The 16,944-nt window shown below is 37.6% G+C and overlaps 1 protein-coding gene across 9 annotated transcripts in view; it reads left to right on the top strand.

Moving 5' to 3' along the window:
* Window positions 1–3,200, top strand: part of CAMK2D (calcium/calmodulin dependent protein kinase II delta) — a 320,046-nt gene extending 316,846 nt beyond the window's left edge. For all 9 annotated transcript variants that reach the window (XM_037830526.1, XM_037830524.1, XM_037830530.1 and 6 more), the window contains one exon: window positions 1,081–3,200. Coding sequence is in view for 1 of the 9 variants with exons in the window: in XM_037830528.1 (XP_037686456.1) it covers window positions 1,081–1,084 (4 nt within the window). In the remaining 8 variants the exon portion in view is untranslated. The remainder of the gene's footprint in view (window positions 1–1,080) is intronic.
* Window positions 3,201–16,944: the final 13,744 nt, after the last annotated feature.

The following is a 16,944-nucleotide window of genomic DNA, read 5'->3' as shown; positions in this document are numbered from 1 at the left end:
TTGAAAATACATAGCAATTTTGCATGAGTCCTTGAGACTAATGTTCAGCCCCAATTTGTGGCATAATCCATATTTTAAAGGTAATAAACATTGAGCAGAGCCTTCCTTCACCATAAGGATTGTGCCATTTTAGAATATCCTTGCCTTCTCCTATCAAAAGTAAATTATGTCTGGGCGTTTTCAGACAACTCTCAATTATCCAGGCTTAATTTATATCAAGCTTTAGCATCCTTTGGTTTCTGTTTTTCAAGAGGCTGCAATTCCTGTTCCATAGTTAGCTAAAGTTAATATGTAAATTAATTTGCTGTGCCTGGCTGAGTATAATTGGTGTTTGACCATGAGGACAGGTCACAGAAGGAAGTCAAGCTGAAATTTAAAACTCACAAAGTGGATAATTCCAGAGGATAATTGAAAGTTGGCTGTAATTAAATTCATGCCTGTGTTGTTGTTTTTAAAGATCTGTTTCTTAAACTTGTTTTACAAGCTTTCAGATATGTGTGTGGTGCATTGTGTATATTTTCCCCAGTGATAGCACTAAACTTCGTCAGAGCTTTTAAGAAGTAGTGCTCCCAGCTGTTGCTTTACAGAAAAGGGACCTCCAATGAAGAGTAATCATGTTATATCCCATGCTATATTCTTTGTTAAATTGACTTCCAGGTTTGATTTCCCAAGGAGGCTAAGAATAATGACAAAAGCTAAAGCTAAACTTAAACTTTGAGTTTACATCAACCACATGATAATATTCCTATATTAATTCATTTAGTAAACATGAATACTTAAAATGTCTATTTAGACTTAATAATGTGATTGAAGCCGAGGTCCCCATCTCTTATTTTTAACTTAGCTTTGTATGAACAAATCAATAATTATTACTAATTTTCTATTTTAATGTTGTCTCTTTTTAATAACGTGTTTTTCCTCTTTTAATGTATAAGAGATGTCTTATACATAGTATTTTCAATCTGTTATTTAGCAGAGTCATAAAATTGTAGCCTCATATGTTTGGCAAAGTAATTTGATGATATTTTATGAAACCATATAATTTATTTCTCCCCCCCCCACCTCACTTTCTCCTTTCAGCTAAAAATCAACAGTGCCACGTCTGCATTCTCTGTTCTCAAAGCACCTGGATGGTAACCTGGACCGTCTCCTCCTCTTCATGCATGTTTCTGAGTGCATGAAGTTGTGAAGGTCCCACATGTAATGCATATGTGATGTCATATATTCCTTCCTAAACATTGTTTACACTTCACCTACAGGAATGTTCCATGTAAACTTAAATTACTGTTGGCAAATAATAGGGGAAGGTTAGACAAAAAAAGTTCCACAATATTCAAGTACAATCTATCCATCAGGTTTCTCTGTTTATGCCAAGATTTAACAGACTTCAACATTATTGTTCTCTAAATGACAATTTGTAAAAGAAATGTAAATTTTTTAGGACTCTTTGCTGTTAATCTGTTTTGGCTTGTTTGTTTAAACAAAAAAGGCAAAAAATTCCTTATGTTTCCTGATATTATCCTAATTGAGATGAATGATTTTTCACGGAAAGCTTTGTTGCTGTTTAACTATTAAAGTAGTTTGATATGTGGACAAAATCACCTGTGAATGTGGAAGCAAGAATCACTTGGTTTGGCACCATCTAAAGCCATTTAGTTTTTGATCAAACTGTGTAAACTGGAAGCAGTCACATTATTTACTACTTTAATCACTTTTGCGTACACTCACACTGTGCTGGTGAATTTGCTGAATTGAATGTTTTATTCCTTTTTCAAATCTATGCCCTTTTTTTTTTCATTTTATCCTCTTTTGATGTTCATTTTATCCTATTTCTTTGGTTCATTTGCTTTTTTTAATTTTTCTTTTATTTTTTGGTGGTTGTCCTTTTACTCATTTTTTTTTTTCTTTTTAGGCTAGTAGTATGTGAGAAAAGAGTAAAAGTGAAATTTGCATATCCAAGGTAAAATAAAAATTGAGGTCTTTTGGAGGTAGTTAAACTAGCACTTTTGATCTTTTTCAGGGCTCATAAAAATATTGTCAAGGAAATTTCAAAGTTTTTTTAATTCTGCATAGAGCTCTAGTTTGGACTTAAGTATCCTAACTATGTGGAAGTATACAAATTGTTTAAAACTTGTGGTAAGAGTAAGTTCCTACTGTAATTGCAATATTTCTTACAGCAATTGCCCGGAGAATACCAAACTTATAGCAGAATAGAGTTTTGTGCAAATGTGCTTAATTTCTGCATTATGAAATACTTGGGGCCCTCCTGCACCATTTCTAGCTAGTTTTCTAAGGTTAGAGAGGCCTGCAGTTGTTTTTCCTTCTCATAAGTGTTTTGAACTTGTTCTTTGTGACTTGTGCTGTTTTTGCTTCTTTCTTGTGTCAGATTAACATTATCTTCCTGCAAAGAATTAGGATTTGCCAGTTTGAAACAAAAAGAAAAAAGAAATGTCCCGGGTTTGCTCTGTGCTTCTCATGTCTCCTTTGTTTATTCAATCTCTATGAAGCATTTTTCTCTTCTCTGAAATACTTTATAGTGCATGGTATCTTCATCAGCGTTATTTAATGGTAGTAATTCACAACCTTCAGGAGCCTACTTTTAAAGCAGAAGCAAAAAATAAAAATGAAACAACAAAAAACAATCCTCCCTCTTTTCTCTCATTTCACCTTTCTGTGTTGATTACTAATCACCTTAGATGTTGTTGCTAGTGGATGTATGGTAGATGGATTGAAGCTTTTCTGATAATTATTACACAATTTAAAACAATATATATTTAAAATAAATATATACAGTAAATGTTTTGAGCCATGTTAACCTGCCAATGAGATCTGTGAAAAAGTAATGGCCTCATTTTTCCTTTTTAAAAGTTTCTTTTATCTTTTTGTGAAACAGCTATATGTGGCATACATGTATTTAAAAAAAAAAAAATAGGTGTAGAGTGATTCTGTTTGTTTTTTTTTTTACGCTTTTAACTTAGCATGTGGTGTTGAAGTATTACTGTAGATCAAGTTTGTCTTCCACACGAAGATGTGAGGAAATTGTGATTTCTTCTTACCACCACAATCAAATTACACATTTATTATCTTCTATCATTTTGAAACACTGCAGTTTACCATGGGACACTGTATATATTTCTTGCCATAATGGTAAATGATTGATTGATATATTTAAGAGTTAATAAATTTGTGATTTCTGCTGATAATGTGTCCATCTTTATTTCTTAAGAAGAGGTGCTGTATTTATGCATGCATGGTGCTGTCCAGTGCCAAGGCCAGTGTGTCTTAATATGGTTTAATTTAGCACATAACAATTTATCTTTGACATAAAGATGAAGTTGTTGAACTGTTCTTTCTTTTGCACAAAGTACTGATCTCTCCTGAGAAAATTTTGCTTAGTATAAAGTAATTTAAAACAATTAGGAGTCCTAAAAGCTTCTAAATATGTGCCCTCCCATCCATCCTTCACTCAGCTGCTAGGATGTTCCATTTTTAACCCAAATATGACCATACAGCATTCCAGCATATATTATTATGAGGCAAGCATCTATTTCCCAACTTGAACTTGACTGTACAGACGTACTCAACTTTTGTTGATCTGTTAAATGCCCCATACTTTGTCACACACCTGTTAATGCTGTTTATGTTTCTTACAGAAAATATTCTTCCCCTTCTTCTTCAACCTAATTCTTACTCTTTCCTTAAGATTCAGTTTACAGTCTCATCTCTCCAGCAAACCTTTCTCAGCCATACTCTGGCTTCCTCTCTCACTTTAGTGCCTACATAGTAGTTTGTGTTTACCTCTCTTGCCAACTCCAAGTGTTTTGAAAACACTTTCCATGTGTCTCCGCTACTGAACTATGTCTCTGTGGGCAAGAACTGTGTATTCATCTCTGTAGTCCTAAATCCAGGCTGGGGCCAGAAAGAAAGAAGTTGTTGAATAGTTTTTGAACTGAGGCTAAACCATAAATGAGAACTCATGATATAATCAGATAGTCCTGGGTTTAATGTTTGGCTCTGTCATATATTGCCTTTGAAATTCTGAGCAAGTTGCATCTTCCTTCTGAACCTCAGTTGTCATGTTTATAAAATGAGAATAAGCATGCCAATTTAATAACGATATTGTTAAGGATTAGAGATGAAGGGTACAACATGTCTAGAATAGTATTTGGTAGCTATTACTCATTGGTAACAACTATAACTTTTTTAATTACTGATATTACCACTCTTACTGGTTTTCCTTACTCAGGTGAGTATATGACTCTTGTTTTGCTATAGGCTGTTCTCCCTATATAGGTTTACTGATGTCACTAAGGATATACTCGTTCAGATGTCTTGGCAGGAAGATGAGAGATACTGAGTTTGCCCAGCCAAAAGTAGGGAAAATGAAATAGAGTAAATGAGTACTTTCTAGAAAATTTTAAAGGAATATTTATCTTAAGTAACTGAAATTTTGAATAAAAGAATTTTATGTAGCAAAAGGTAAATATAGAAGACACAGCTTTGATTTCTTTAAATAAAATCTCACTGATTTCTAAGAACATTTCACTATTTCCATGGTCTCCTCTGTCAGATTTTAAAAAGTGAGAAAGTATAAAAATATTATAATGCAGATCAGTGTTTTGGTTACCGATCTGCTAAAGCAAGTACCATACGATGGGTTGGCTTAACAACAGGAATTTCAGAGGCTTGCTTCCTCCTGGGTTGGCTGACCAGCAATTTTTGTGGTTCTTTGGCTTTTCCATCACATGGCAATGCACATGTCAGTGTCTTCTTTCCCTTCTGGCTGCTCCCCATGGCTTCTCTCTCCATCTGACTTTCACTCTGTTTATGAGAATTTCAGTAATCTGGACTGAAGCACAACTTGATTCAGTGAGGCCACACCTTCACATTTTGAGGAGGCCTGATCTACAATGGGCCCTCACCTATCAGAATGTGGGCCAAGACCAAGAACATATCCAAACTGGGGTACACAATTCAATCCACCACAATCAGCAGACTAGACCATGTGTCCACAATAAGCAGCTATAAACACCGTGGCCTGAGAAAGCAGCATAAAATATTTACATGCTTCCTCCTTTTCTATCAAACAAAACCAATTCTCAAAAGTAAGCTGAAATGTTCTACAGATTCTAATAGGAAAAATTGATAACATGTGCATTTTAAAGGCTTTTATTGCTTTATAACAAGTCAAAAATTCTTGGTTTGACCAGAAAACAGTGTTTTTAGCTTTTTTTTATGAGTAGCCATTTTTTTAATTGGATATTTCATATAAAAGTCATGTATTCTGGCTTAATTTTTTTTTTAATCATCATTTTATTGAGATATATTCACATACCACGCAGTCAGACAAAACAAATTGTACTTTTGATTGTTTACAGTACCATTACATAGTTGTACATTCATCACCTAAATCAATCCCTGTCACCTTCATTAGCACACACACAAAAATAACAAGAATAATAATTAGAGTGAAAAAGAGCAATTGAAGTAAAAAAGAACACTGGGTACCTTTGTCTGTTTGTTTCCTTCCCCTACTTTTCTACACATCCATCCATAAACTAGACAAAGTGGAGTTTGGTCCTTATGGCATTCCCAATCCCATTGTCACCCCTCATAAGCTACATTTTTATACAACTGTCTTCGAGATTCATGGGTTCTGGGTTGTAGTTTAATAGTTTCAGGTATCCACCACCAGCTACCCCAATTCTTTAGAACCTAAAAAAGGTTGTCTAAAGTGTGCGTAAGAGTGCCCACCAGAGTGATCTCTCGGCTCGTTTTGGAATCTCTCTGCCCCTGAAGCTTATTTCATTTCCTTTCACATCCCCCTTTTGGTCAAGAAGATGTTCTCCATCCCATGATGCCGGGTCTACATTCCTCCCCGGGAGTCATATTCCACGTTGCCAGGGAGATTCACTTCCCTGGGTGTCTGATCCCACGTAGTGGGGAGGGCAGTGATTTCACCTTTCAAGTTGGCTTAGCCAGAGAGAGAGGGCCACATCTGAGCAACAAAGAGGCATTCAGGAGGAGACTCTTAGGCACAAATACAGGGAGGCCTAGCCTCTCCTTTGCAGCAACCGTCTTCCCAAGAGTAAAACTTATGGTAGAGGGCTCAACCCATCAAACCACCAGTCCCCTATGTCTGTGGTCATGTTAGCAACCATGGAGGTGGGGTAGGCGAATACCCCTGCATTCTCCACAGGCTCCTCAAGGGGGCACTACATCTTTTTTTTTTTTTCCTTGTTTGTCTTTTTTCTTTTTTTTTAACTTTCCCTTCTTTTTTAAATCAACTGTATGAAAAACAAAGTTAAAAAGAAAACAAACATACAATAAAAGAACATTTCAAAGAGACCATAACAAGGGAGTAAGAAAAAGACAACTAACCTAAGATAACTGCTTAACTTCCAACATGTTCCTACTTTACCCCAAGAAAGTTACATAATATAGCAACATTTCAGTGAACTTGTTCCTACTACATCCATCAGAAATTAACAGACCATAGTCATTCCTGGACATCCCCAGAACATTAAATAGCTTATCTGTTCTTCTTGGATTATTGTTCCCCCTTCCTTAATTGCTCTCTACTGCTAGTTCCCCTACATTCTACATTATAAACCATTTGTTTTACATTTTTCAAAGTTCACATTAGTGGTAGCATATAATATTTCTCTTTTTGTGCCTGGCTTATTTCGCTCAGCATTATGTCTTCAAGGTTCATCCATGTTGTCATATGTTTCACCAGATCGTTCCTTCTTACTGCCGCGTAGTATTCCATCGTGTGTATATACCACATTTTATTTATCCACTCATCTGTTGAAGGACATTTGGGTTGTTTCCATCTCTTGGCAATTGTGAATAATGCTGCTATGAACATTGGCGTGCAGATATCTGTTCGTGTCACTGCTTTCCGATCTTCCGGGTATATACCGAGAAGTGCAATCGCTGGATCGAATGGTAGCTCTATATCTAGTTTTCTAAGGAACCGCCAGACTGACTTCCAGAGTGGCTGAACCATTATACAGTCCCACCAACAATGAATAAGAGTTCCAATTTCTCCACATCCCCTCCAGCATTTGTAGTTTCCTGTTTGTTTAATGGCAGCCATTCTAACCGGTGTTAGATGGTATCTCATTGTGGTCTTAATTTGCATCTCTCTAATAGCTAGTGAAGCTGAACATTTTTTCATGTGTTTCTTGGCCATTTGTATTTCCTCTTCAGAGAACTGTCTTTTCATATCTTTTGCCCATTTTATAATTGGACTGTCTGTACTATTGTCATTGAGTTGTAGGATTTCTTTGTATATGCAAGATATCAGTCTTTTGTCAGATACATGGTTTCCAAAAATTTTTTCCCATTGAGTTGGCTGCCTCTTTACCTTTTTGAGAAATTCCTTTGAGGTGCAGAAACTTCTAAGCTTGAGGAGTTCCCATTTATCTATTTTCTCTTTTGTTGCTTGTGCTTTGGGTGTAAAGTCTAGGAAGTGGCCTCCTAATACAAGGTCTTGAAGATGTTTTCCTACATTATCTTCTAGGAGTTTTATGGTACTTTCTTTTATATTGAGATCTTTGGTCCATTTTGAGTTAATTTTTGTGTAGGGGGTGAGGTAGGGGTCCTCTTTCATTCTTTTGGATATGGATATCCAACTCTCCCAGCCCCATTTGTTGAAAAGACCATTATGGCTCAGTTCGGTGACTTTGGGGGCCTTATCAAAGATCAGTCGGCCATAGATCTGAGGGTCTATCTCTGAATTCTCAATTCGATTCCATTGATCTATATGTCTATCTTTGTGCCAGTACCATGCTGTTTTGGCAACTGTGGCTTTATAATAAGCTTCAAAGTCAGGGAGTGTAAGTCCTCCCACTTCGTTTTTCTTTTTTAGAGTGTCTTTAGCAATTCGAGGCATCTTCCCTTTCCAAATAAATTTGATAACTAGCTTTTCCAAGTCTGCAAAGTAGGTTGTTGGAATTTTGATTGGGATTGCATTGAATCTGTAGATGAGTTTGGGTAGAATTGACATCTTAATGACATTTAGCCTTCCTATCCATGAACATGGAATATTTTTCCATCTTTTAAGGTCCCCTTCTATTTCTTTTAGTAGAGTTATGTAGTTTTCTTTGTATAGGTCTTTTACATCTTTGGTTAAGTTTATTCCTAGGTACTTGATTTTTTTAGTTGCTATTGAAAATGGTATCTTTTTCTTGAGTGTCTCTTCAGTTTGTTCATTTCTAGCATATAGAAACATTACTGACTTATGTGCATTAATCTTGTATCCCGCTACTTTGCTAAATTTGTTTATTAGCTCTAGTAGGTGTATCGTTGATTTCTCAGGGTTTTCTAGATATAAGATCATATCATCTGCAAGCAATGACAGTTTTACTTCTTCTTTTCCAATTTGGATGCCTTTTATTTCTTTGTCTTGCCGGATTGCCCTGGCTAGCACTTCCAGCACAATGTTGAATAACAGTGGTGGCAGCGGGCATCCTTGTCTTGTTCCTGATCTTAGAGGGAAGGCTTTCAGTCTCTCACCATTGAGTACTATGCTGGCTGTGGGTTTTTCATATATGCTCTTTATCATGTTGAGGAAGTTTCCTTCAATTCCTACCTTTTGAAGTGTTTTTAACAAAAAGGGATGTTGGATTTTGTCAAATGCTTTTTCGGCATCTATTGAGATGATCAATTGATTTTTCCCTTTCGAGTTTTTAATGTGTTGTAATACATTGATTGTTTTTCTTATGTTGAACCATCCTTGTATGCCTGGAATGAACCCCAGTTGGTCATGGTGTATGATTTTTTTAATGTGTCTTTGGATTCGATTTGCAAGTATTTTGTTGAGGATTTTTGCATCTATATTCATTAGGGAGATTGGCCGGTAGTTTTCCTTTTTTGTAGCATCTTTGCCTGGTTTTGGTATTAGATTGATGTTAGCTTCATAAAATGAGTTAGGTAGTGTTCCATTTTTTTCAATGTTTTGAAAGAGTTTGAGTAAGATTGGTGTCAGTTCTTTCTGGAAAGTTTGGTAGAATTCCCCTGTGAAGCCATCTGGCCCTGGGCATTTATTTGTGGGAAGATTTTTGATGACTGATTGGATCTCTTTGCTTCTGATGGGTTGGTTGAGGTCTTCTATTTCTTCTCTGGTCAGTCTAGGTTGTTCATATGTTTCCAGGAAATTGTCCATTTCTTCTGCATTATCCAGTTTGTTGCCATACCTGGCTTAATTTTAAAAGTCATGAGATCCCATCACCCTAGGCCTGTGTTCACTATGATAGCAATCAGAAAAGCGGATGCCCCTTTTAGAGGGAACGAATACCCTGTCATCTCACCGTCCACAACTGTTTCTCTCCTTTGAGTCTGCTGCCTGGCTCCTGTAGACATTGCCTGAGCACTTTCTTAAAGTCCAGGAGCCCCACCATTGAGTCCTCAGACTTCTGGGGACAGGTGTGGGCATTTTGGTTTGCAGTGGAAGGATTCCCAGCCTCCCTAAAACTGTACTTAGGCAGCTGTCTTCCTGTTAAGTCTCTGAAGCTAAAATTCCTGGAATTACTTTGACTGCTTTTAACAAGAAAATTGAGGTCCCCCAAAATAAGTGCAAAATGTTTCTGAGGTATGCTTTGATTTTTTCAAAAAAGATTCGCTACTGTTTTAATGTAAAAGGATTTTATTTTGTCCCATTCACTAACCCTTCTGTTTAATTCAAAATGCTTCATAATATTTACTCAACATAAAAAAAAAAAATGTACTTATGTGGAAAAGCTAAGACAGATAAAAAATATTCTTGGTTAAGCACATTTGCTTTCAAAAGAATTGCCATTTTTAGGAAACAGTTATAATGAAGTCTTGAATGGCCATGACCTATCAGGTACTTTTTATTGCTGGACTCATATATGCAGTGCCAGAAAACTATTTCTACAAATCCTAACAAGATGCTTAGAAACTGCTTTGGGAGTATGCTGATTTTCCAAAAGGCCAGAAAGATGTGGCTCATTTACTAAAACGCAATATATTCTGGGTTTAATCTGAGTTAGCTCTTCAGAGCTCTTAGAACTTAACTTCCTTGCTTCTTTCTTCCTTCTTAGTCACTCAGAAACCCGCAAGCGTGGTTACACTGCTGCCTGGGCCACTCCTGTAGGTCTGCAGCTGCATGTAGCTGGAGAAAAGCACACCATCGTGTGACAGGTTTCACTACACATTCATGGACTCCGGAAATCCTTAAGACTGCCCAAGAATCTTATTTCCCTAGTCCATTCTCTCTCCCACTCTCCCACCATTTTATACTTTCTTTACTTTCCTCTGCCTCCAATATCTTCCGTCATCCTCACTCAGCTGAGGACCTTGCTTTCTACCTCACTGCATCTCTACTCACCCTGTCTTCTCATGTGTTACTAGGGATAAATAGGTCAAGTACCTGGAAAAAGCCTACACCCCTGTTTGTGCACCAGATCCCATCCCCTCACACCTATTCAAGGGTGTTGTTCTAGCAATTCTCCCTACTGCCACCCTGTCATTATAAATTATTTCCTTTATACTAGATATCCCCATCAGTGCCACATTTCTTCTCTTCATAGCCAGATTCCTTGAAAGGATGGTCTGTACTTGCTGAGTGTAATTTCTCTCCTCCCATTCTCTCTTAAACCCAATCCAATGATACAGTTTTCTCAAAGTCACCAATGACCACCATGTTGTCAAACCCAAGGACCAATTTTCAGGCATTTTACTTGATCTCTCAGCAGCATTTGATACTAGTTATACACCATCTCAATCTTGAAACACATTCTCTCATCTTTCAGAAAAAATGCTTGTCTCATTTTCCTCCTACCTTTCTGGATGCTCCTTCTCGTTCATCACCTGACTCTAAATTTTGTATCCTTCTGTTTTCTATCTTCAGACACTCTCTGGGTAATTGTGTCTGCTACCAATAGCTTTAAATTACATTAATAACTCTCAAATATGTATCTCCAGCCTAGTCTCTAAACTCCAAGCATATATATCCAGTTGCCTACCTGAAATCTACATTGTAGATTTAATAGGTATCTTAAATTAACATGTCCAAAAAAATCTGTTCCTCTTACAGTTCTTGAATTCTTATATGTCTCAAGAATTGTCAACCCAATTCTTTCATTGATCCGGCCAGAATTCTTGGTATCATCCTTAACTCCTTTCCTAACCAGAGTTTGACCATTTCTTACAGTGCCTTCTGCCCTCCCTGGACCAAACACCATCATTTTGTCTGTATTATTGGAATATCCTCCTTACCAGTCTTTCAGCTTCTGCTCTTGTCTCTTTTCTACCGATTCTCAATGCAGAGGTCAGAATGAGTTCATTAAAATATAAGTCAGATAAGGTCACATCTCTACTTAAAGCCATTCAGTACTTTCCAGAATCACTCAAAAGTAAAAGCCAGAGTCCTTGGTGTGTCCTACAGAGCCCTACCTGATACGACTTCCCATTACCACTCCTACTCTGCTCTTTCTTAAACATGCCAGGGATGCTTCTGTCTCAGAGCCTTTGCACTTACGATTTACTGTATGAACTTTTCTTTCACAGAGATCAGTAACTGGCTTCTTCACTTTTATAGCTCTCTTCAAAACAGTCATCTGGGTAAACCTTTCGCTGGCCATCTTATCCAAGATTTCAAGCTCCCTCATCATCTGGACACTTCATATCTTCTTTCCTTGATTTTTCCTCCTTAGTAGTTACTATTTAACATGCTTTGCTTATTTTGTTTATCCTATTTATTGATTGTCTCCTCCAGTAAAACATATACATCGTAAGTGCAAGGATTTTTGTCTCTTTCATTATCTGATATATTCCCTGTTCCTAGAATAGTCCCTGGCACAGAGTAAGTACTTAATAAATATTTGTTGATTGAATGAATAAATGTATAAATTGTTTTCCTCTTTTACAGTTGGAAAAGCTGAGGCTCCTAGCAAGTATGTAAGTTGCCTCAGAGCAATCACAGAGGTTATAAAATGATTAATCATAGTTACTTTAAAAAAAAAGGAAGGGGGGAATAAAACCTCTGCTCTGGCTAGAGGACAAACTTGCAGTATAATGCACAAAGTTAGAACTTTTTTAGTTTGCAAGAAGCAAAAAACCAAATTCCAAATGTCTTTAAAAAGGAAAATACATTATTTCACAGAACAAGAGATAGATGAGTAAGCTCCAGAGCTGTTTATTTTAGTGACTCAACATTATTAAAAAAAAAGACTTGGGTTCTTTCCATTTTTCAGCTTTCCCCTTCCAAGGGTGTTTACTTTATCCTCTAGATTAACAAACCCCATGATCCCAAAATTCTTGACCTGATGCCTAGTGTGACATGCAGATAACATCCAATGGAAGAAGGGCTGTTTCTCTCTTCCCTCTCTCTCTTTCCCCACCTACCCCCACCCCCAAATGCGCACACACCCAGTGACCCCTCATGAATCATTGGCCAAACTTGGTCACATGCCAGTCACGGAAACTGAACCCAGAAGGGAATGGGATTACCATGTTTGGTTTAAACTAAGGAAGACTAACATTGAGCTAGAGGTGGGTTACTTTCCTTAGGATCAGGGGAGGGTGGATACCTAGATAGAAACTGGATTGTACAGGTATACCTCGTATTATTGTGCTTCACTTTACTGTGCTTCACAGACCTTGCAAATTTTGCAAATTGAAAGTTTGTGGAAACCCTGCATTGTGCAAGTCTATCACTGCCATTTTTCCAACAGCATGGGCTTACTTCATGTCTCTGTGTCACATTTAATCAAGGTATGTACATAGTTTTTTAAGAACTAATATTACTGCACACTTAATAGACTACAGCATAGTATAAACATAAATTTTATATGCACTGGGAAACCAAAAAATTCATGTGACTCTCTTTATTGTGATGTTGCTTGATTGTGGTGGTCTGGAACCAAATCCACAACATCTCTGAGGTATGCCTGCATTCCTTTTTTTCAGGAAAAAATTTGGGTGTGGCTGTTGGCCAGGTCACCAACATTGTCTGTTATAATAAATATATAAGGAAAGTCATTGTCTTTATTGTTCCCTTTAAGATTTATCCTCTACACATGTGGTTGGAGTTGTGAAAAAATATGATCTGAGGAAATGAATTGTTATTTTCTCCAAACTCTAAATCCCATCCATTGATGCATCCCCTCTTACTGTGTCTTCCTGATGTGCCCAGTCAGTGCTGGAGAATTCTTTCATAACATAACTATTTGGGACTACGAAAGCTTAGGCATTTCAATCACCTTCAAGTTATTTTAGGAACTCCCAAGAAGGGCCCATTCAGCCAGAGTTGCTTCCTGCTGCCTCCGCATAACCTCTTTGCCATGCCCTGACTTCAACAAAACATTTTTAAGACAGAATGACAATCACTAGATAATTGAAACCACATTTAGTGATCAGTTCACTTCAGTTCCCCTTTTCTTTCTTATTAGTTTAAATAAAGCTGGAAAAGAGAAAAAAATATTAGTAACCAAGTAAACATCAAATCTTATTCACAGTCCACCTACTTGATTCTGCCCAGCAATGTGAACAAAATAACAAGCAGATCATCTACGGAAGCTGTTCCCGCCAGGATCTAAAGCAACAATTTGCTCCTGTGTGGGAAGAGTATTTAGTTAACGATCTGATCTGTGATTAGGTCACATTGTGTGTGCAGTGTTCCTTTTGTCAGTATTCATGTTGCAGATATAGGTGACTCAAAGACATCTTCCACTGAAGGTGGGATTGGTTAATCTCCGTAGCCTTACAAAATCCTTAATTCTCAGAATATACCATCCTCTGATATTTGTTCTTTTAATCTGTCGTGAGCACCCTTTCACTTTCAACAAAAGGACTAGATTCTCTATTGTTCATGCTGTGAGGAAGGAACTGCCTCTTGGGCATAGGACTAAGAGGACTGACTTTTAAACTGACTCTCCTGCATTCCCTTCTTTCAGTATGTAAGAAAATGAGCAGGTCCATCTTGAGGACACTCTACTAAGAGATGAAAGAGCCAATGTACACACATGTAAATAGACATACATATGTTGAGATATGGAAAACACTGAAAGTGAGGCATTGTAAGATGGTGGACAGGCATTTGGCTGGCAAGTAGGAGATTATGACTGAGGAAGACAAAAAAATAATGCTATGTTGCAACTTGACAGGTGTCTTAGTTTCCCGGCTGATAAAAAAATACCACACAGTGGGTTGGCTTAAACAACAGGAATTTATTCGTTCAAGCTTTCAGAGGCTAGAAGGCTTGCTTTCTCCCAGGTTAGGTATCTTCTGGCTGGCTGGCAATCTTGGGGCTCCTTAGCTTTTCCATCACATGGTAGTACACATGGTGGTGTCTTCTATCTCTCCAGCTTCTGGCTACTCCCTGTGGCTTCATTTTCTGTGGCCAATTTCCTTTGCTTATAAGGACTTCAGACATATTGGGTTAAGGCCCACTCTCATTCCAGCTTGGGGAACACCTTAATAACATCTTCCAAGTTCTTATTTACAAATGGGTTCACACCCACAGGACCAGGGGTTGGGACCTGAACATGCCTTGGGGACAAGGGGAGACATGATTCAATCCCCAACAGAAGGAAAGATGGAATGAGGAAGAGGGAGTTTGGAAGCAACAGGTCTCAGGAACATGAAACCTCAAATTTGTTTATCATCTGCGTTAATCTTATTATCATGTTCCTCATTCACAATTTTTTTTTAACACGTACCTGTTAACCATGAATATGTACACCCTCCCACAAACAAACATGTCTTTCTATGTCTTTCAGGACATAGAAAGAAAATATTTTGCCAGCTGTCCTATAATTATCAATGTTTGATCTCATTCTTAGCTTACATTGTCTCTTTTCTACTTCCTCTTCACACTTAGCAGAAAAATTATGGAAACTTGTGCTGGTTTGAATGTATTATGTCCCCCAGAAAAAGCCATGTTCTTTGATGCAGACATATTAGTGGGGATTAAGTTGGAAAGTTTGGATTGGGTTGTTTGCATGGAAATGCCCCCCACCCAACTGTAGGTGATAACTCTGATGAGATAATTTCCATGGAGGTGTGGCCCCACCCATTCAGGGTGGGCCTTGATCAGTGGAGCCATATAAATGAGCTGCAAACAGAAGGAACTCAGTGCAGCTGTGAGTGACACTTTGAAGAGGAGCTACAGCCAAGAGGGACACTTTGAAGAAAGCATAGGAGCTGCAGATGAGACAGTTTGAAGATGTCCGTTGAAAGCAGACTCGCTCCAGAGAAGCTAAGAGAGGACAAATACCCCAAATGCAACTAAGATTGACATTTTTAGGGGGATGCAAAATGAGACAAAATGGTTTCAGTGGCTGAGAGATTCCAAATGGAGTCAAGAGGTCACTCTGGTGGACATTCTTATGCACTATATAGATAACACCTCTTAGGCTCTAATGTACTGGAATAGCTAGAAGTAAATACCTGAAACTACCAAACTCCAACCCAGCAGTCTGGACTCCTGAAGACAATTATATAATAATGTAGATTACAAGGGGTGACAGTGTGATTGTGAAGACCTTGTGGATCACACCCCCTTTATCTAGTGTATGGATGAGTGGAGGAATGGGGATAAAAACTAAAGGACAAATGGGGTGGGATGGGGGGATGATTTGGGTGTTCTTTTTTCACTTTTTTTTTTTATTCTTGTTCTGGTTCTTTCTGATGTAAGGAAATGATTGTGGTGATGAACACATAACTATGTTATCATACTGTGGACAGTGGATTGTATACCATGGATGATTGTATGGTGTGTGAATGTATTTCAATAAAACTGAATTTAATTAAAAATAAAGAAACATGTTCATGTAAAAAAAAAAAGATTGACATTTTTGAGGAACTGCAGCCTAGAGAGGAATGGTCTGGGAGAAAGCCATTTTGAAACCAGAACTTTGGAGCAGATACCAGCCACGTGCCTTCCCAGCTAACAGAGATTTTCTGGACACCATTGGCCATCCTCCAGTGAAAGTAACTGATGGCTGATGTGTTACCGTGGACATTTTATGGCCTTAAGACTGTAACTGTATAACCAAATAAACCCCCTTTATAAAAGCCAATCCATTTCTGGTGTTTTGCATTCTGGCAGCATTAGCAAACTAGAACAGACCTTATTAAACTTAATAATTATTTCACAAGAGAAGCTTTAAAATGCTTAGGATCTTTTCCTCTTATCATTTTCCTCTTATCATGCCTTCATGTGGGAAAAGGAATGCTCTGCCTTCGCAATTAGTAGATATAACAAAAACAAGATTATACTGTGCATTCTCTCATGTAACTTGCTTTTTTAAAACTTTTGCTACCTTGTAAAAAATTTAATTTAAAATTTATGCCCTACAACTTTACTTTTAATGGCCACATAAAATCTATTTATCCAAACCATGCACTATTTAATCAACCCCCTAATCTTGTACATTTATGTTTCTTCTTATTTTTATGCTATTGACAATAAGCAGCAAGCATCCTTTTAGCTAATTTTTTTGCACATATGCTTGATTATTTCCTTAAGGAAATTCTCAGAGGAGAAAATACTGAGTCATTGTTCCAGTTTGCTAAAGCTGCCATTATGCAAAATTCTAGAAATGGATTGGCTTTTATAAAGGGGATTTATTAGGTTACAAATTTACAGTTCTAAGGCCATGAAAATTTCCAAATTAAGGCATCAATAAGAGGTTACCTTCACTGAAGAATGGCCAATGGCATCTGGAACACCTCTGTCAGCTGGGAAGGCACGTGGCTGGCATCTGCTGTCCTTTGCTCATGTTTGTGTTTCAAAATGGCTTTCTCCAGAATGCTTCTGGACTTCTGTCTCTCTTAGCTTCTCTCAGCTCTCTGTTTGGTTCTCCTGGAGCATTTCTCTGTAAGCATCTGGGAGTCCTCTCTTAGCTTCTCCAGGGCAAACTCTGGGCTTCATCTCTTAGTTTATTTCCAAATGTCCTTCTGTCTGCATCT

This window comes from Choloepus didactylus, chromosome 3 (assembly GCF_015220235.1).
Source record: "Choloepus didactylus isolate mChoDid1 chromosome 3, mChoDid1.pri, whole genome shotgun sequence".
In the NCBI taxonomy this organism is placed as follows: domain Eukaryota; kingdom Metazoa; phylum Chordata; class Mammalia; order Pilosa; family Megalonychidae; genus Choloepus; species Choloepus didactylus.
The sequence above is the reverse complement of the archived record's forward strand: the minus strand, read 5'-3'. Positions and strand labels throughout refer to the sequence as shown.